Source organism: Amblyomma mixtum, chromosome 1, assembly GCF_055824585.1.
Source record: "Amblyomma mixtum isolate Tamu chromosome 1, ASM5582458v1, whole genome shotgun sequence".
Taxonomy (NCBI): Eukaryota; Metazoa; Arthropoda; class Arachnida; order Ixodida; family Ixodidae; genus Amblyomma; species Amblyomma mixtum.
The window spans coordinates 5,867,822-5,887,925 of NC_143012.1; the positions used below are offsets into that span (position 1 = coordinate 5,867,822).

General features: G+C 45.7%; 1 protein-coding gene across 1 annotated transcript in view; it reads right to left on the bottom strand.

Annotated features, from left to right (window-relative positions):
* The window catches only part of Naglu (N-acetyl-alpha-glucosaminidase), a 56,119-nt gene that overhangs the window by 10,104 nt on the left and 25,911 nt on the right, over window positions 1-20,104 (bottom strand). The window contains exons 10-19 of the mRNA XM_089542001.1: window positions 17,008-17,078; window positions 16,389-16,463; window positions 15,092-15,176; window positions 13,660-13,809; window positions 12,218-12,360; window positions 10,959-11,031; window positions 10,422-10,514; window positions 9,044-9,135; window positions 2,869-2,973; window positions 794-914 (exon numbers count right to left, since the gene is read on the bottom strand). Of these exons, the coding sequence (XP_089398127.1) occupies window positions 794-914; window positions 2,869-2,973; window positions 9,044-9,135; window positions 10,422-10,514; window positions 10,959-11,031; window positions 12,218-12,360; window positions 13,660-13,809; window positions 15,092-15,176; window positions 16,389-16,463; window positions 17,008-17,078 (1,008 nt within the window). The remainder of the gene's footprint in view (window positions 1-793; window positions 915-2,868; window positions 2,974-9,043; window positions 9,136-10,421; window positions 10,515-10,958; window positions 11,032-12,217; window positions 12,361-13,659; window positions 13,810-15,091; window positions 15,177-16,388; window positions 16,464-17,007; window positions 17,079-20,104) is intronic.

Sequence of the window (20,104 nt, forward strand, 5' to 3'; positions counted from 1 at the left end):
ATCGTGTCGCGTAATTTGGAGGCGCACAACCACAGCGACGGCGCGAGGTGGGCCCCCGTTTCTCCACTGTCGTGACGTCATCGTGTCACATGGTGTGACGTCATGTATCACATGATTTGGAGGCGCACAACCACAGCGACGGCGCGAGGTGGGCCCCCGTTTCTCCACTGGCGTGACGTCATCGTGTCACGTGGTGTGACGTCATGTATCACATGATTTGGAGGCGCACAACCACAGCGACGGCGCGAGGTGGGCCCCCGTTTCTCCACTGCCGTGACGTCATCGTGTCACGTGGTGTGGCATCATCGCGTCACGTGGTTTGGAGGCGCACAACCACAGCGACGGCGCGAGGTGGGCCCCCGTTTCTCCACTGTCGTGATGTCATCATGTCACGTGGTGTGACGTCATTTTCTCCACTGTCGTGACGTCATCGTGTCACGTGGTGTGACGTCATGTATCACGTGATTTGGAGGCGCACAACCACAGCGACGGCGCGAGGTGGGCCCCCGTTTCTCTGCTGTCGTGACGTCATCGTGTCACGTGGTGTGACGTCATGTATCACGTGATTTGGAGGCGCATAACCACGGTGAAGGGCTGAAGTGGTAGCTAAAGTAGTATGCTTCGCATAAAAGTCAGTGTTCGTTCAAGTCACAGCCTGTCGTGCAGGCCAGAAGTTCGCAAGAAGCGGAGCAGTGCCTTGGAGACCTTCACCATTCTTCGAAACTAAGAGGAGAAAACATCGTGCTAATTTTCTACGTTGAAAGAATGAAAGAAAGAAAAAAGAAGGCCAAACCTCTTTCGTGGTTCCCCAGCTTCGTGCATCCCTTATCCATGTCCCAAGAAGAAAGTGAGAATCAGAAGCAAGTATAGAATCAAGGTCAAAAAACAGGTCTTTCATGAGCCACGCCAGTTTCCTGCAAATACAAAAATATGAAATTAAATTTAGGCAACCATCTTACAACATCTCAACTAAGCCCGATGAGATTGCGCACGCACACACACAAGAATCTTTAATGTACACTATGTTCAGAGCGTAATTATCGGTTTAAGCTCATATGCATGCGAAAAAAATTAAATACAAACACTACTGAAAACACATTCAGACGTCTTATGGGATATGAAGCCTTCTGTGGCATCGACTACTGCATGCTGAATTGCTCATATCCGTCTCTTCCTCTTTTCCACATTTGCGCGTGAGCTGATTACGGTCTAGCGGAGCTGGGTTATTTCGAAAGTCTGCATTTTTTCCCTTCCTCTGGGTCTTCGGGGACGTGAAGCAACCTTGGTTTGGTCCGGCGCTGCATACACGAATCATTTGTCATTGGTACGGCCAGCGGCCATGACTGTGAAGCTCGCAGCTATGGCCCGATGATTAAACCTAATTGGTGTCTTTGCTTTTAAGGGAAGGAAATGACAGAGGAATTGTCTCACATAGCTCGCTGGACACCTGAACCGCGCCGTATGGGAAGGGATAAATGAGGGAGTGAAAGAAGAAAGGAAGAAAGAGGTGCCATAGTTGAGGTCTCCGGAATAGCTTCGACCACCTGGGGATCTTTAAAGTGCACTGACATCGCACAACACACGGGAGCCTTTTGCGTTCCGCTTCCATCGAAACGTGGCCGCCGTGGTCAGGCTCGAACCCGGGTACTCCGGCTCGGTATAGACGAGCGCCTTAACCACTGAACCACCAGGGCGGTGATAATTAAGGGCATGTGCCCTAAATTTACTACGCTTAGGCATGTGCACATTCTGTGCAATCGGCTGCATTCACGCCGGTCCGCGGAATGAGATTGGGCCTCAAGGATGGTTAATATGAAGGCTCAATTACAAGTACTGCCAAACGTGACGTTTTCAGCATATCACGCTTATACAACTGGGGTTTGCTAGGTTGTGCACGCTTCTCGCGTCTGTCATCGTGCATGCTACTCGACCCCCTCCTCTCTCTCTCTCTCTTCTTTTTTTCTTTATTTCTTTCTCTCTCTCTCTTCCTTTCTTTCCTTCTTTCTTTTCTTTCTTTCCCTTCACCATATAACCAACCAGAGATGTCTTTAGCTTAACGCCGTCGTTTTCTTTCTCAATCTCTCTCTCTGGTTTTTCCTGGTTGACTGCACGCAATTGGTGCTGTACTCGGTGACATTTTTTTTGCGCAAAAAAATTGGCTTTAATCAAGTAAAAAGTATTAAAACTGACTTGCTTGGATGCAGATAAACGCATTGGATCGCGCAGCGATGAGGTGCGGTGTTGGAACAGCTCTAAAAACACCGAGGGGATGCACGCCTATCAGCTTACAGCTGTTCAAAATGAATAATTACTACTGAGGCTGATAATTGTACTGATAAGCTGTTTAATCTAAAGGTTCGCCTTTTATTTCTATCAGGCTGCCGTACGGCGAAGGGAATCATACTCCACATGAAATCATTCCATTAGGCGCTTCTTATGCAGCCCACACTAGATCACCTAAAAATATGATTTACTATGCTACATAACCATCAGCTAAGTTTGCATATCGCCAAAATAGCAGCTTTCGTCATATAGGACAGCCTTTCGATGACACAGTGCCTCATTAACTACGCGCGGAAAACGAACTTCTTCAATTTAACACATGCTTTTTGTAGCTTAGATGTACTGTATTACAAAGGATTTTCCTATAGAAGTTTGGTGACGTTAGAGAAAGAGTACCTTTTTCTGGATCAGTTAATTACTAACTAACGGCACTAATAACTCCGAAGCAGAAAAATCTCGTTAGGTTGCATAGTTTACAGTCGCGTGCATTTGCTTCACACCGGACGTTTCACATCAAGCAAAAGCCTAGCTGCGTAGACTCGCAAACCTCAAGCCTCGTTCTTGAGTCTCTCTCTAATCACTTACCTAAAGCAGCCTTCCATCTTCTTCCAAAAGCAGGCCCTAATTTCCACATAGGTGGTGTCGATGAGTAGTTGAAGGGACTGGCGAGTCACATCAACGAGGTCATATCTGCAAGGCGTCATTTTCAAACATATGTAGAAACAGACACATTACATCCGTCCTTCAGCCTTCAGCCCACAGTAGAATTGAGCATTAGCCGGTAAGGGGCTGCGACTGAAGACATCTTTCAATAAATTGCATCTCAACTGCCCTTTAAATAGTTAAAAGGACCGGCATGACGATAGTGCGTTGCTTTCGTGGAAAATGAAATGGCGCGGTAACTGTCTCACTTCTCAGTGGATACCTCAACTGCGCCGTGAGGGTATGGAGGAAGGTTTGAGTTACAAAATTGAGAAGGTAATAGGTGCCGCAGTGGAGGGCTCCGTAATAACTTCGACTTCCTCGAATCTTTAAACGCGGCCGGCCGCGCCTCTTTACCAATGCTGCACTGTGCCCGGCAGTACTTAAGCACTTCAATTCTTTTCTCAGGCGCGTGCCCGCTCTGTAAGGAGGAGTTTTCGGACACCTACCACATAGTGTGGGCATGCCCTTTGCCCTTCCAATCCTGCCTACCTTCAGCGCTCTTTCCTGTCCCTTCTTCGTTTCGCCTTCGGGCTTCTTTCGCGCTGTTTTCACTCATGTCACAATGAACCAACTAGCCCAGCAAAAAGTTCTGCTTGACTACCTACTCACCCCACCTCACCTCCACCCCACCCGAGAAGACTGGGAAGCTGCCCTGCGCGGCTGCTCCGAACTCCGTGCCCAACAGGCATTGGTAGCCAGAGCCCGGGCCGCTGCGGAAGCTACAGGGATCCCGGACTAGGGATCCCCCTAGTGTTTGTAAGGGCCAGGCCCTTCCGGCTCGCCCCAATGACCTCTCACTGTAAAAAGAGAGAAAAGTTTTTCCTCCTCCTCCTCCTCCTCGCCGCGACCTGGTTCGAACGCTGTACAATGGGTGAACTCTTGCACCGAATGGGGTAGCAAGAACATGATGTGCAGCTGGCGCTACGCAGTAAAACAGATCTATCACTGGGGACAAGTTTGTGTGGATTTTTAAAGCAGACCTATTGTGTTAGTAGACCCCTTTTTTTTTCTCAGGGTCTATTAGGGTTAGAACAGTCACACTGGTGTCATTTTAATCAGCATTTTATGTTCGCTTTATTGAATCAGAATAATTGTTTAATATCTGTTTGATAATTTGTTTTTTTATTACTGGACCGTACCATTTTTAAGCCAAAATCGGCCATAAACATCCTGTGAAAGAAAATTTCTTGCATTAATTTTTGTAATTCTGGTTCAGTAGACTTTTTCTTGTTTTTGTTATGTACTGGGCAAAAGTGATGTTTCTAGCGCTTGAGGTCCCTGAGGAAAAGGGTCAGATGTTTGGAAAGTTTGTTTCCAGATAATTGACTTTTAAGTGAGAAAAAACACCTTCATTGCAACAAACACATTCATTGCATTACCCTCAACAAATGCACGTTGATATACGAATTCAACAGCCATCAGCCAGGAAGTCATCTCCACAATTATTACTTTCCGCATTTATTTGCTGGCTTACGTTCTGTGCCTCTTTTGTGGTCAGCTGTGTAGACTTTTCCGCAAAGTGGTCATTGCCGGTCAGCCTCAAACAGCCAATACCCCATTTATCATCCAGGTGAAACACCAAATGACATGAAAATGTCCATTTGGGAAATGCAGCCACCACTAAAAGTTACCACAGCATTTTTGCAGCACGCTCGCAAACAAAACTGTGGGATACTCCTTTGAGTTTTCTTTCTTTCCATGGAGACATTCGTTTTCTCTTTCTCAGCCAGAGTATAGCCGCGATCAGTAAACACCTTTATCTCATCCGTATGTGCAGCTGAGAGCGAGAATTTCAAAGAACAAGAATTCGTGGTAGGCGCTAACCGTTCTCCACACAGGCGCTGTGCCCTGTGCCCTGGCGGCGTTGCCCGAATTCAAAAGAGTGATGGTAAACATAGGCTGATCAGTGAAAATTCATGGCTTTCAGCACAAATTCCTGGGCGTTTTTTAATTGCAGTAACCGTCAAACTTTAGGCCCAGAGCCGAAAAGAAATCTATACTGCTCGTGAAATAGCACCGAAGCAGGGTAAGGGTAATTCACATCAATCTAGTAGCAGTGCGCCTATAGGTAAATTTGGCACAAAACAAAATGCTAGGAAGCGTTTCTTCTTTTGCCAGATGAACACTAATAATCATTCTAAGCCTGGAGAAAATCAACATACATGTTTTGTTATTCTTTTTTTTTCCAAAACAACAGAGCCACATATCGTGGCCAAACTGGGCCACGGCTCGCCACCACCTATGTTTCTAAAAATGTCACTTTAGTGTAAAAAAAAAATTGTCTCCTCAATGAGAGATTGGATCTTATTCAGAAAAAAGGCGGCAATTTTAAACTGTGAAAAAAAAAAAAATTCAACTTTTTTTAAATTTTACCCTATACCTGTTCCTTTAAGGTGTCCGCCGAGCAGTGAGACAGTTACCGCGCCTTCCATTCATTCCCGGATAACCTTTTTTTTTTGTCCGTACTAACCAGGTGAACCACTTACACTTGCTACTCAGAGGCTTCACACAGACGGACACCGCTGAAACTCGGGGAGTGCGGCCAGAAGCGTTACGGCACTAGAAACACAGGCTTTACTGCCGCTTGCTCTCGCTTAATTTCGCGACTCAAACGGTACAGCGAAAGGATGGTCAAATATACTTTATTTATTAAGGCGGAAGCCTTTAATGCCTCATCGTTGTAAGCAGGAGTTGTCGACAGAAATGTCACGCTTTTCAATTGGTCGAAATCGCCGTGACGGCACAGTACGCGAATTTCAAACGAGGTTAATTGTACTTTGGCTAGTAACCATGCAACAATGAAAAGATGGTATAGTGATGCTCCAAGTGGGACTGAGTTTAGGTAATTAGTTAATCAGTTCGCCTAATTTCAAGTCAGACCAGACAAATAAATAAAACCGAGTAGGAAATTGGTCGAGTTGGGAATCGAACCAGGGTCTCCGGAGTGCGAGACGAGCACGCTACCACCCTGCCAAAGCCAGCTTTTTTTTTTCTTTATTGTACCCTGCCAAGCCAGCTCGATGGTTTGGAATGAACAAAGGCGCGTCTAGTGAATACGGTGTCTTCGTTCCCTCTCATCTTCCTCTCTTCCCTTACGGCGGGGTTCAGATGTCCACCGAGATATGCGAGACAGGTACATTTCCTTTCCTCAAAAACCAGTTTACCGACAAGCAAGGCGTAGAGCCGAATGGGCGATGGCGTTTTGTGGACTCCCTGGCAGCGTTGCAAGACGCTGTCGCGTTCCACTCTCAGAGGCGAAGCTTAACATCTTAACCACACATCAGAGACACAAGCAGCTGGTTTAGTGGTTTGGTTTATGGGGTTTAACGTCCCAAAGCGACTCAGGCTATGAGAGACGCCGTAGTGAAGGGCTCCGGAAATTTCGACCACCTGGGGTTCTTTAACGTGCACTGACATCGCACAGTACACGGGCCTCTAGAATTTTTCCTCCAAAGAAATTCCAGCCGCCGCGGCCGGGATCGAACCCGCGTCTTTCGGGTCAGCAGCCGAGCACCATAACCGCTGAGCCACCGCGGCGGCTGTGACACAAGCAGCAACACTGACACAGCAACACTGCGCTTAAGGCTTTCGCCTCACCACACTTTAGGTCAACAAAGTGCCTCCCTGAATTTTTGTTATCGACAGCTTTGCGATAGAAGTCTCCGCGCTGTTCTTCTGCATCAGTAGGCTTCAGCGGAGCTAGGACCTACTGAAATATTTTGGAGCGCAGCTCTCTGGCGCCCGTTCCTGCGTTTCGCGGCGTCGCCGTTGTCCCTCGTAACCAGCTCCGCAGCCGGGGCAGCGCGCTGCTCTAGCTGCGCGCGCTCCTGGCGCCATTTCTCCCGCACGCCCAAGCCGAAACGCATAGCCGCCACCGTTCGCCATTGCGTGTAACGTAAACGAGTAAAGAACTAATGTGGAAAACTCTCAATCGTGGTGGACACCTCAACCACGCTATAGGGGAATGTATGAAGGTGGTCAGTGCACGATTGAGGGCCCCAGGTGGGCGAACTTATTCTGTTGGCGCCGCTTTTTTCTGTTCATTCACTGCCACCTTCCTCCCTTCTCTTACGGCGTGGTTGAGGTGTCCACCGAGAAGGGACAGAGTTACTGTGCCTTTCCTTTCCTTAAAAGGGCATTAACCCACTAAATATATTATGCCACACCCCTAAGGCGAAGTTTAAGTGCCCCCTCCAATTGATCTTCATTGGAGTAAATAAAAGGCGATTCGTGCGTTGAAACATGTCTTTGTCTTTAATGATAAACAAAGCAAAACCAGAAATGTCCACGCTAAACATAGTAAAACCAACGATGTCCACGCTAAACAAGCAAACAATCAGCACGACTGTGTGACCAAGCATAACATTGCATTGCTTTGCTTTCGCAACCAACCAGGTTTAACCAGAACTAAACCACACCAATTTTTTTTTTGTTTTGCTGGGTCCCGAGCGACGGCTTCGGCGCGAAACCAGATGCTTTTTTACTGACTTATCAAATGCTACTTTAGCACAACGCACTGCTGTTCAAACTGTGTAACAGCGTACCGCGCATTACTGCTGTCATGTGCAACATGCGCAGACGCACTGATCTTCACTTCGAAAATTTCTATTATGATTGCTGATTCCTTGACAGCTTTCGCATAGGCGTAGCAGTGGCACAACACTCTGTTGGTAGCGTAACCCTCTTAGCCTAATTTCTGTTGTGGACTAAGGTGACAACGCAGGATTTAGTGGGTGTACAACGTCTGCCCTCCTGACCACTTTCCAGAGCAGATCTGGTTTGGTTTGGTTTATGGGGTTTAACGTCCCAAAGCAACTGAGGCTATGAGAGACGCCGTAGTGGAGGGCTCCGGAAATTTCGACCACCTGGGGTTCTTTAACGTGCACTGACATCGCACAGTACACGGGCCTCGAATTTCTCCTCCAAAGAAATTCAGCCGCCGCGACCGGGATCGAACCCGCGTCTTTCGGGCCAGCAGCCGAGCACCATAGCCACTGAGCCACCGCGGCTGCTCCAGAGCAGATCTGGCGAAAGCCAAGGTCGCACGCATGCGAGCGCAAGGTAATAAACTGGGTTTGAGGAAAGGAAAGGCATAGTAAATGCCTTACTTTCGGTGGACCTCAACCGCGCCGTGGAGGAAGGGAAGGTTTCTTTTTTTTTTATTTCCTTTCCTGAAAACCCATTACTTGAGCATCCAATGACGTAGCTCGCGCTTCACTTGGCATTTAGCTAATTTCTTTTGTTAGAACGCTGAATTGGACCGACGCTTTTACCCTCAGAAGGCCCTCGTGTTCTCTGCGATGTGCGATGTCAGTGCACGTTAAAGATCCCCACGTGGTCGAAATTATTCTGAAGCCTTCCACCATGGCACGTTTTTCTTCTTTCACTCTCTCTTTCCTTTCCCTAACGGCGCCTTCTTTCCTTTCCTCAAAAACCCATTTTCAGTTTACCCTGAGAAGGCGCCCGTGTTTCATCCATGTTCTACCCCTCAGCAGCATTGAAGGCGCGTGCATATGTGCCTCAACACCTCACGACACTCAGTTCTGTCTCCGTAAGCGGGACGTACGGAATGTATAGCTGCGCAGGAACGGTGCTGTGCAGCATCTACTCGCAGCGTGAGTCATTCGGTCTGCACAGTATCATGCGATTACACATCTGCCCTAAGTCCCATCCCGAGACAGCAGTGATCCACGCGCAGAAGCGCGTACGTACTCTCTCAACAATGGTCAAAGGCCGAAGTGCCTGAAAAGTGTAAATTAATGGAAGAATAGCCTCTGTCTTACCTATGGCCCTCTTGTGCAGTGCTTTCTTCAGGGCACTTGGTGCACTCCTTATAAGGGGGCGTAGATAACTTTAATGGGCTCAAATGTAAATGACCTTTGCTCGATATATAGACGAGAGTTCGGCTTTGAATAAAACCCTTGCGAGTAGCACTACAGTTTCGGGCTATTGTTCGTTATTCCACTGCACCGATAAATCCGTGATACCGAAGTGTACCGTTATTCCTCAGTATTTTCGCTGTTCAATTTTCAAGATGGGCGTTGAAGAGTCCTACCTGAATGTTGCTTGCTCCGCGATTTCTGGATCTGCGGCTGCTTTTAGCAGGTCCCTCCATGCCATGTAGACTTCTGTCGGATCGTACCACGTCTGAGTACCGGGGCGTGAGTGCCAATTTCATTCGGCATGGGTTAGTAAAAAAAATAGTTGAACAATTGGCTGCCATGTACATCCGTTTGGTCACACTGTATACAGCATCGTGATCAGTTTCTAACATGTCGAAGCGGCTCGAAAAGAAGTCACCGCACCGAACAACAGGTATTGCCAATTACTCTATTACTCTGCCGCAGTCAGAACGACCTGAGAAACCATAGATGTTTGCACTTCCTCGTGAAAAAATCATCACAAGACTTCGCACATTAAAGCACTGTGACCCTGTTTGGAAAGAACCAAACAGTTCAGGGAACTTCCTTTTCTAACGCAGTAGAGCAATTAAATATTTTGCCTAAATAAATAAGTGCCCTCATCACCATCACAATGGTAATAATCATGAGTGCCCTAACTTCAGTATATTTCAAGAGCCAGTGGTGACGGTTTTTATGCAACGCCACTTCCTGGAGTCCTCATCATAATGAACTAAGTTGGCTTTACTTCAATTATTCTTGATTTGCGTTAATTGCAGCCGCGTAATTCGAGGTTGTTTCAGAATTTGCTTCTGCAGTACGGTATTGCAGTTGCTTCACAAATAAACGAGTAAGCATTTAAGCTCTGCACGCTGGAAACCTTCACTGATTTCCACGTCGGATCAGAGTATGTGCATATCTGAGCTGCACTCGGAAAGCGCCACCGACGCTTGGCTGGGCGGTGTATCACGAGAGTGACCATTCAAGGCCATCGGTAACACGGCAGGCGAACTATAAAGTCAATAAAAAAAGCAGGAGCGATTATCGAACAGTATTTAATGTAAGGTTAGTTCTCCCAAGTTTGCGTCTTCATCTGGGTCCGAAACAGTGACTCGCTGCAATATTTGCCTTTTTGTCGTCCGTGATTATTTCAAAGTTATCTTCCTTATGAAGGCCATACTATGACGGCGTGCATTCTATACTGGAAAAAACCTTGAAACGTGTCCTGCTCGTGTGCAAATAAGTATTATCCGCCGACAACATGATGTACTGATGCCATGCACGTGAGCAGCAAGTCGTACGGCGCCAAGGCGTTTAAGCGAAGATATGGTTAGTGCGTAACTTCCCACGTTACCGGGAACTTTATTATCCCCAAAAGCATTGGCAGCTTTTACCCCTTTTTCGTGTTTTCACTGCGACTAACAGAAAGAAATAAAAGCGAGCAGTTCTGTCATTCTCGCCCCTCCACTTGTTTATAGGATTTCTTTGTGTGAATTATTTCACTCTGTCAAGCTACATGTAAAATAGACTCACCTTATTTTTGAGGTGAAGTGACGGTCGTACTACAAGTGTGTACTGACCGTGATCCTTGAGAAGGGTTTTAGGATCCAAGTCATAGACGCTCCTCTGGAATGGGAGGAGATTGCAATCAAATAATACTTCCTGTCACACGCTTAAATCGGGTTTTTGCATTTAAGTTTCTCAAGATCCAATCCAGAATTTCAACGTACGTTTTGTATAGGGTTTCAGGCACATCAGTAGCAGCAATGTGGACAGCAGGTTGGTTTCATGCACTATTGCTTTGAAATATCTAAACGCTCTTATTAGCTCACATCACTTATACAGTTATTTATTTGTTAATACCTTAAAGCCCCATTGAAAGGGTGTTACATAACGGAGTGGATTTCTGCCAACGCGATTCTTTCAGTGGATGATTGGTGAATTATGTTACGCGATTTATTTACGCGTAATGGGGTACCGTAGTAAAAGTTGAAGGCATCTGTTCGTGGAGAATGAAACCAGGCTGAACTCACTAATCAACAAGGACGGCCTGAAATGATATGTTCTCACCGCAAGGCGCTCCCATGCACATGAGGCGTTCCCGTCCTTTTTGCCGTATCTTCTCAGAGCGTAGTTGGCTATCCTGCGAAGTGTACCACGAAAATAAGCAGCGTAAAAGATGCGCATGATAGTCGGCTGTTTTCAGCTATGATTTGTCAAGTAAAGTGCGTTTCATCAATAGCAATAACTTTCAACCACGAAATTTTCCCAGAAATTACCTCGCGTGTTTTTTGGCCAACAGTAAAAGGGAATTAAAAATCTCTCTATGTGATTCACACTTGGAGTGCGGTAGCATTAGTCCACAATACCACCAAAAATGGTGGCGTGTGTGAGGAAATTAGCTGATTGGTTGGGAGATGTCAAGGGACCTTGTGACGTCGCCAAAACCTGCTCTCCGAAGCAGGAGGGAATGAAATGAATTATTGGTAGAAAGGGGTCGCGTGGCCTGGTGACGTCATTACAACCTGCTCACGAAAGAAAGGCAGAAGGGGGAAGAAGAAGCCCGGTAATTGCGAAAGCAATATCCGTACCTACGCCATGGTACAGCTGGTAGTGTAGCTGGTGGTGGTGCTTGTGGTTAGACTTGTGGTGATGCATCGGTTATACAATCCAATCCAAACCAATACAATCAAATCAAATCCACTCCAATCCACTCCAATCTAATCTAATCTATTCCAATCCAGTCCAATGCAATCTAATGTAATCAAATCTAAATCCAATCTAATGCAATCAAGGTCAAATGAAGGTCAATGGTGGTCACCGCCGCGGCACGGCAAAGGCGTGAAAGTGCAAGTAGTATTTAAGGTCAATGGTGGTCACCGCCGTGGCACGATGGTGGTCACCGCCGCGGCACGGCAAAGGCGTGAAAGTGCAAGTAGTATTGCTTTCGCAATAAAAGCCATGAAAAATGACGGGAACAACCGGGTTAGAAGCAGTCCTTGGCTTCAGCTACACCAAAGTAGCAATCGTGATCTCAAATGCTATTGGTTGCCAATCTTAAGGTACATTAAGTGTCCCGCAAGTGTTTTACGAGGCGGCAGCGTGTTCTTGATGCTGATGACAGGGGCAGGACAGAGATAATGATCCTGTAAAGGGAAAAAGGGCTCGATTTTCTGATAGGGACATGTCTCTTCCTTAAAATATAAGGACCGTCTAGAAGAGACAAATCTTACAGTTGTCGCATTGGGAGCCCTAATGGCCTTTGATATCGCCGTTGAGCTAACTGAGCAAAAAAATTTGAAGAATTCGATTAAGAAAATAGCTCTCACCAGTTGCTCACGTTGACGGGGGAACTTCTCCACGCGTTTTCATTCATGAATTCAAACATGACGTCATTCTGGTTGATTCCTTCGGGAGTCAAGCCGGTCCCTACCATCGTGGAGCCGTTTGCTTTCGCCGCAATAAACGGACCCTGAGGGACAAACACCCACAACCAAACCACAAATCGCATGAATTTATGGAGTGCTAGGTGTGCTCTGCTCGTGCTGGTGCCGTGGCATCGCAGCACGGAGGCGCTACAGGCGTTATCTATAGCGATGGCGATGATGCGCTGCCTCCACGTTTCTCAGCCTGCATTAAGTCTTAAAAACAAAAAGCACTCTAAGGGCAAGACTCAGAATAGACGGTACGGGCGCAGACTTGCAACTGTTTATTGAAGCAATGCCTCTTTCATTCATCACCAACAATGCGCATGCGCTCTATGCACTCACGGAATCTTCAGACCAAGAAACTTCAGTTCCTTCTGGTACAAGTGAACCGAAGCCTCGCTGACGCACTTTTCAGGGCCATATATTGCTATCTGCAAGGCTTCGAAAATTTCACGGCTTTTTTGTCCTTTGGCCTGCCGATTAACTTGGCATGCTTGAAACGTGGTGTGCATTTTTTGTCACAAGATTGACAATGTTTTGGCAAATGCCGCCTGCACCCAAAGAGTTGATGTGCTCTTGTATACACGCTTAATAATGCAGCGCCCCGTTTGTCTACAAAAGTGCAGTAGCTCTTTGGGTTGGTACTGCGGGCAGCATATGCCAAGACATTGTCAATCCTGTGACAAAAAATACACACCGCTTTTCAAGCATACCTAAATCATCGGCAGGGCAAAGGACAAAAAGGCACGTGAAATTTTCGAAGTCTTGCAGATAGCAAGACTTCGGCCTTCAGAAAGCGTGTCAGCGAAGCTTTGGTTCATTTGACCCCGCAGGAACTGTTTCTTGGTTTGACGAGGCCGTGAGTGCGTAGAGCGCATGCGCATTGGTGTTGATGAATGAAAGAAGCGCTGCTTCAATCAGCAGTCGCAAGTCCGAGCTCGTACCGTCTACTTGTTTCCTGAGTGTTGCCCTTAACGTGCTTTTTATTTTTTTAAGATTTCATGTTTCACCAACTGGCCCCCATGGCACACTCCCGGAAGCCTGTACATGTGGGACGACTTGAAGCGCCGCTCCCCCGAGTGTCGGAGCATCTTTGCTTTTGGATGAAATACATCCCAAACTTCATTTTTTGATGCCTCTCTAAGTCTTAAGAGGCGACTCTGCCGTAGTCAATTTTTTTTTTTCTTGAAGGACATGGTAAGAAAAACAAACGGTTTCTAGTTTCGGCCAGCAGTGTGCATCAGCTTCGGTCTGGACGGTTTGTACTACTTCGTTGAGAATGCAAGTACGGGCGCATTCGTTGAAATTCATTATAGAAGATATATACACACACGCAATCTTACCTCATTGACAGACTTCAGGGAGCCGTACATTCCCAGCACGCCTCCGTAATTGAGCAGCATGTTCCAGATAAACGGCTGACCGTAATACATGGACAACTTCTCGTACGCTGGTTGCCTCTCGGAACTGAGGTCGAGGACAAGCATTTTCCCCTGCAAGGTGGCAAATTAGGATACTACTCATTGCATCGAAAACTGAAGCCCTCACCCGTGGCTGCGCAGCTTAGGGGTTACTGCGTTACAAGGGTGTATGTTCGATACAGGCAGCGGCGACCACGTTTCAAGGTGGACTAACTTCAAGGACACCCCTGTACCGAGATTTCGGCGCCTTTTGAATTACCGCGGATGGTTAAAATTAATGTGGAGCTATTTGCTATAACACGGTCAGAACCCTCAGCGTAGCATTCGTACACGAAAAACATCCAGGAATCTTAGCAGACTCAAAGCATGCACTGAGTGAGTATACGAGAACAGCACCGCAGACTTCACAACACATAGTACTCCCTGCAAAGTTCGAGTAAATGTTTTAAGGCTGAAATGTGATTTGGCGCACTCGTTCATGCGAATTCTATTAGTGTGATAAGCACAAAATGTGGTGCGCAAAAAACAGCCCCACTCGGCGCTCTCCGCTGATATAGGGTGTAAGATATGCCGTCGTCCTGAGTACATCTGTCTCAACTCGAGCTAGATATGAAAGAAACAATATTCAACTCTTCTTTTATTGTCTAAACACACAAAAAAAATTACGCAGTGGCTAGTTTTGAACAGACTACAGACTTATTAACATATTAATAAGAAAATTTTCTAACCTGTAGTTGTGGCTTTGATAATTAGATTTCTGAGTCGGCACTCAGCATGACGTCGCATTGGACTGAACAGCACGTGTGTGAAAGTGGTGGTACTTATGGTGGGCTGATCACGTGGTCACAGGGTCTCTGACATCTGCACTGTGCATTGCCGTCAGGTCTCCATCATGTGAAGCGTGCTTTTTTTGTTTTTTGCAAATGGCGCGAAAATTTTCAAAAAGAATTTTGGCTGTGGCAGTCAGTATTTGGGGGCCGGAAGACTGTTCACACAATTGTCCCACTTCCCAATAACTTCGTGGACGCAATAACATTCTTGCGTAACGAGTGCCGTTACGCAGCTTTGTACTGTATCAAGTTTAGAAGTGTGGAAAAGCAGACATGTGCTGAACAAGAAACAAAAAAGATACTCTCGTAAATTCGTTACTGCTCTTCGGAGGAATGGGCATTGCGAAAATCGATAACGCTTTCGTCTGCACTGTTCTAGAGATAACAGAACTAATTGCAGTTTCGCGTTCTCGGTTTCATTAAACTTTGAAGGGATGGAATATATGAGTTAAAGTTTTACTAAAGGTGGAAAAAGGTGATCTCTAAAACTGCATACGCACGTATATCGGGCAGTTTCATCTCACCCGAGGCACACTTGTCAGCAGCGCTTTAGCTCTCGCGGGAGTCCAATACAGCGGATCATTTATAAACAGCCATCCTTGCATCACCCTGAAATCAGAAATGAATGAATGAATGAATGAATGAATGAATGAATGAATGAATGAATGAATGAATGAATGAATGAATGAATGAATGAATGAATGAATGAATGAATGAATGAATGAATGAATGAAAGGACTGTCTTGAGGGAGCCATGTTGTAGGAACCATGTAAGCTTACTTTAGTGTTTGGGATAGTGTGGTTTTCGATTATAGCACTTATTGTCTCTTGAATCTGTTTTATCAGCTTTATAAAGTGAGGGGACAATAATTTTGTGCCAGTCGCTAATACTGCTTTTGTAAACTTGTTCAGATGACAACACTAATCAAGTTGAAGGTGGCGCGTTGCTTGTTGAAGGGGAATGTTCAGCACTGTGATGCGAAGGCATAAAAAGAGAACATCAAAGAGCAGCAGACATTTCACGAGCACTAGGCAAAGATCTATCGAGGGTACTAAAAAGAATCTGGATAGGAGCGCTTTGTTTTATGCGTAGCTTGGGGCACCGTAATGAGCGTTGTTAAAGCCGGGTGTAGAGTCCGGCGCATGACGTCGTAAGCCTCTCCGCTCAAAATTCAGCAGTGACCGAAGTGACCGCATAAATCCTGGTGACTGAACTTGAATGTGTATGGAAGGAATCATTGCATGGAGGGACGGATGCTAAAACAACGCACAACAATCAGTTGACCGATCACAGCGAACAACCTGAAAAAAGAGGTAGCTTTAATTTTATTGCCACGTGAAACCTTTACCTTCCTGAAAATTTTGGAAGAAGTATTGCTGGTAGTCGTACCTGTGCAAACAGGTAATATTAGAAGCTGCATTTTTCTACACTTATGCTTTAAAGATTGCTGTTTCTCTGTGTACAGAATGTTACAATGTGGTGCATGTCATGTATATTTTTTTTTTGTGGTGCCCCTTATGAATACATCACTATCGTTATGCGCGAGGCTTGCATAGCTTGCATCGAACCTCAAATTTTAATTGTTTTATTTATTTTTTTTTGTCTATTAGAGAAATGTTTATTAAAGACGACAAAAGACACGAGAAGCAGTTATGAGAATACTGTGAGGAAAAAACAAATTCAGTGCAGACACCATTTTTTAAGACAGCAAGCCCTTTCGCAAAAATAATCCTAATGCGACCGTCGGACACTGACAGGCATTTTTCAGTAATTGCGGGAATCGATCTGGAAACAAGCGTACGAAATTCCGTCAGCCTTACCAGACAGCATCAGGGTCTACTTCGGCCAGAGCTGCATACACTGCTTTCCCGGAGTTCCGAACAAAGGTGACATTCCTGAAGAAGAGCAGAGTTTGGTTGCACGAACCGCAGAGGTAACAACTAAAAGATTGTCATGCGTCTAGCTAGCGAGCATGGAGTATGTATAGAATAAATATGACACAAATAAGAAAACATGCAGACAACTGATCTTCATTAGCTCATATCTAATAAGGACTTCATAGCAGCCGCTTCCATGATATACTGTTGAAATTTCGCACTTAATGAGTAATGCCTCTTAATTAACCCTACTTTTACTCCTGATCTTCCTCAATGAATCCGTAATGCTGTAGTGTGTCACTACAGCAGCGCCTATGGCGTTCGTCTCTACCTCGCCCTGTGTTTGCATTTTCCCCTTTTTGTCGTATCACTACTGCTATCACTTTTTGCTCGACGAGGAAGCGAAGTGTGGAGACTTTCCTGTTCCACTCAGTCATTAGTTGTGAAGCACGCAGTATTTAAAAGTACGAAAAAAAAGTAGATTTATGCATTTGCAATGCGATACATGTGCAAGTAATGTTTCTTTTTCCTGAGTGCAGATATGTCTCGATATAACACTTACAACGAAGGAGGGTTCAGCTCGTTGAAAAGGTCGGTGTTGTAGTAGTGGTCGGTGCCGAATTCCTTAATGTACTGAAAAGCCAAAACATCACTGTGCCACACATCGACAGATATAAATCTCTAACGTATACGCACAAGTTAGAATAGATATGAGCATATATATTGAATAGCAGAAGTGTTTCAACAAACTGTTCTGTGGTTTTCATGAGGACGATTGCTGAGGACGATTCAGGCACGAACGCATCGGCCCGACGCTCATCCTACTTTTCGTATTACAGTTGGCCCGGCTGTCTGGATCACTGTCACGGCTTCCCGGTTCGCCAACACGTGCCAACGACTGCCAAAGCAACTTGCTGGCTACTACTAACTTCGTCACACCGGGCCCAGTGGTTACTGCGTCGGCGCATGTGCGCATACTCCAGCTCTCCGGCTGTGGCGCACTGATGCAGCGGGGCGTATAAAAGCTGAACTCTTGGCCCTGGACGAACCATTGCTGAGGACGATTCAGGCACGAACGCATCGGCCCGGCGCTCATCCTACTTTTCGTATTACAGGTCTGTAATACTCTTTACTTGTACACACATTTTGTAGTTTGTGCCTGGGTCGTCCTGAAGCAATGAGTGATGATGAAGGGTCCGGTACCCCGTCTAACACGAAAGAAAAGAGTGAAAAGCTATTCGACAAGGCTCCAACTACTGTGAAAGAAGTTGGAAGTTTTCTTGTGAAGCTTAATAGCAAGTTGGAAGCCTTGGGAAAGAACCTGAACCATGAGCTTGGCACCCTGCGGGGATCAGTCGAATTTATGAATGAAAGTTTTGAAGAATTTAAGAAAGAACTGGCCGAGTCTCGTCGGGAGATAAGCGAGCTTAAGGAAGAGCAGAATTATCTAAAGCATGAAAACAGTGAACTTTCGAAACAGCTGCAGCGTACTAGAGCAGAGCTAACTGAACTTCAGCAGTACAGTCGGAGAAATAACCTTGAGTTAAAAGGCATCCCTACTACTGACAGCGAGTCACTGACAGGCATTGTCTCCGCTCTTGCCACGAAGGTTGGAGCAGAAATAACGGTGAACGATATTGACCTCGTGCATCGAGTGCCAACAAAAGACAGGAACAAATCAAATATCATCGTTAAGTTCAGGTCAAGTGATGCCCGTGATAAACTGCTCGAATCGGCAAAAAAAACTCGCTTAATCACATCGGACCTTGGCATTTCTGGATCAACATCCGTGTTCGTAAACGAACATCTTTGCCTTGAGTATAAAGTGTTGCTTGCTAGGGCTATAGCGGCGAAGAAACTTCACAACTGGAAGTATGCATGGGTATCTCGTGGCCGGATCTTGGCGCGAAAAGCAGACAACTCGGACGTGATCCGAATTTCTACAGAGGCCGACCTCGGCCTTATAGTCTAGTTCACTCAAAATGCTGACTGTACGAACCACTCATAAATTTTTCACGTCAAATGAATCACGCACCATACTGCATTGCAATGTAAGGAGCATAGCTAGAAATTTTGACGGCCTTTGTACGTTTCTAGCAGAGCACAGCTTTCTTTACGATGTTATAGCCATTACGGAAACCTGGCTGATGCCCGGTGAAAGCTATAACATTCCCAATTATGTATTTCTATCCCGTCCCCGCATTTCGAACAATCGAGGAGGAGGGGTAGGTTTGTACATTAAAAAGACCCTTGTACACTGCGAATGTCCGTTTCTTAACGCATCCGTTAGTAGCAGTTCGGAATTTCTATTTGTTGAACTTGAAGGTGTCATGGTTGGTGTTGTTTATAGAGCCCCCCACGCAGATCGCAGTAAGTTTGTGAATGATCTTGAATCTGTTTTTATACACGTAACCGATATGAACAAAAAAGCAATCATCGTCGGCGATACTAATATTGATACTTTAGGTGCCAACCACAGTGAATACACTGACTTGTTATTTTCATATGGATTTACGAATCTTATCTCTACTCCGACCCGAATCGCAGGTTCCAGCTCGACATGCCTCGACCATGTTCTATGCAATTTCGTGCCACCTAGTTATTTGGCTGGGGCATATGATACGGCAGTGGCAGATCACTTCGCGATTGCCTTCTTATACCGCGTAGACGATAGAGATAGACGTAGAACTTCTGACAGCACGTGCGAACATAGGAAGAAAATTGACTATCAAAAATGCGCACTCAGGCTCTCTGAAATGAGCTTTGCAGACCTCGCCGATATGAATGCCAATGAACACTGCTGCAGCCTTGTCGATAGAATTAAAGCTGTGATAAATGATTGTAGTTTTACGCAGAAAAAAACGTACTATACACATCCAGTGTGCCCTTGGATGACAGCAGCTGTGCTAAACATGATAAAAACGCGCGATCACTGGCACACCAAAATGAAACAAAACAGAGGGAACGCATATTATAGTGCTCAGTATAAGATTCATAGAAATAAAGCTGTTGCTACCATGCGTGTACAGAAGAAGCTATATTTTAGTAACCAAATAAACGCATGCGCCGGCAATTCTAAGAAACTCTGGGCTACAGTGAACTCGATAATTCAGCCTACTTCATCAAACCGAATACTTCCTGACCTGGCCCTTTCCGCAGATAAACACGTGCTATCAGATCAGTTTAACGATCATTTCTGCTCAGTGGGTGCTGATTTACGTTTAAGTATGGGTCTCACAGACGAACCTTCTCTGCCTGAGTATCTTGAAAAGACCTTCGGTTTTATAGAAATAAGCAGTGACGAAGTAATGAGTGCACTTAATTCAATGGATGCCACTAAGGCCACGGGTCTCGATGGTATTCCGGTTTCCATAATTAAAAACAACAGTGGCGTCCTAGCTGCCACCTTAGCCTCTTTATTTAATAAAGCGTTTCTGTCCGGCATCTATCCTGATATTTTGAAGCTCGCCAAGGTAGTCCCTATCTACAAAAGTGGGAATCCTAATGAACTCGGAAACTATAGGCCGATCTCAATCCTTAGCTGTATCAACACTCTCTTCGAAAAACTATTGGCTAAAAGAATTACGCAATTCCTGGCTAAAAATGCAATTCTGTCAACGTCCCAACATGGTTTTCAGAAATTTAGATCGACCACCACG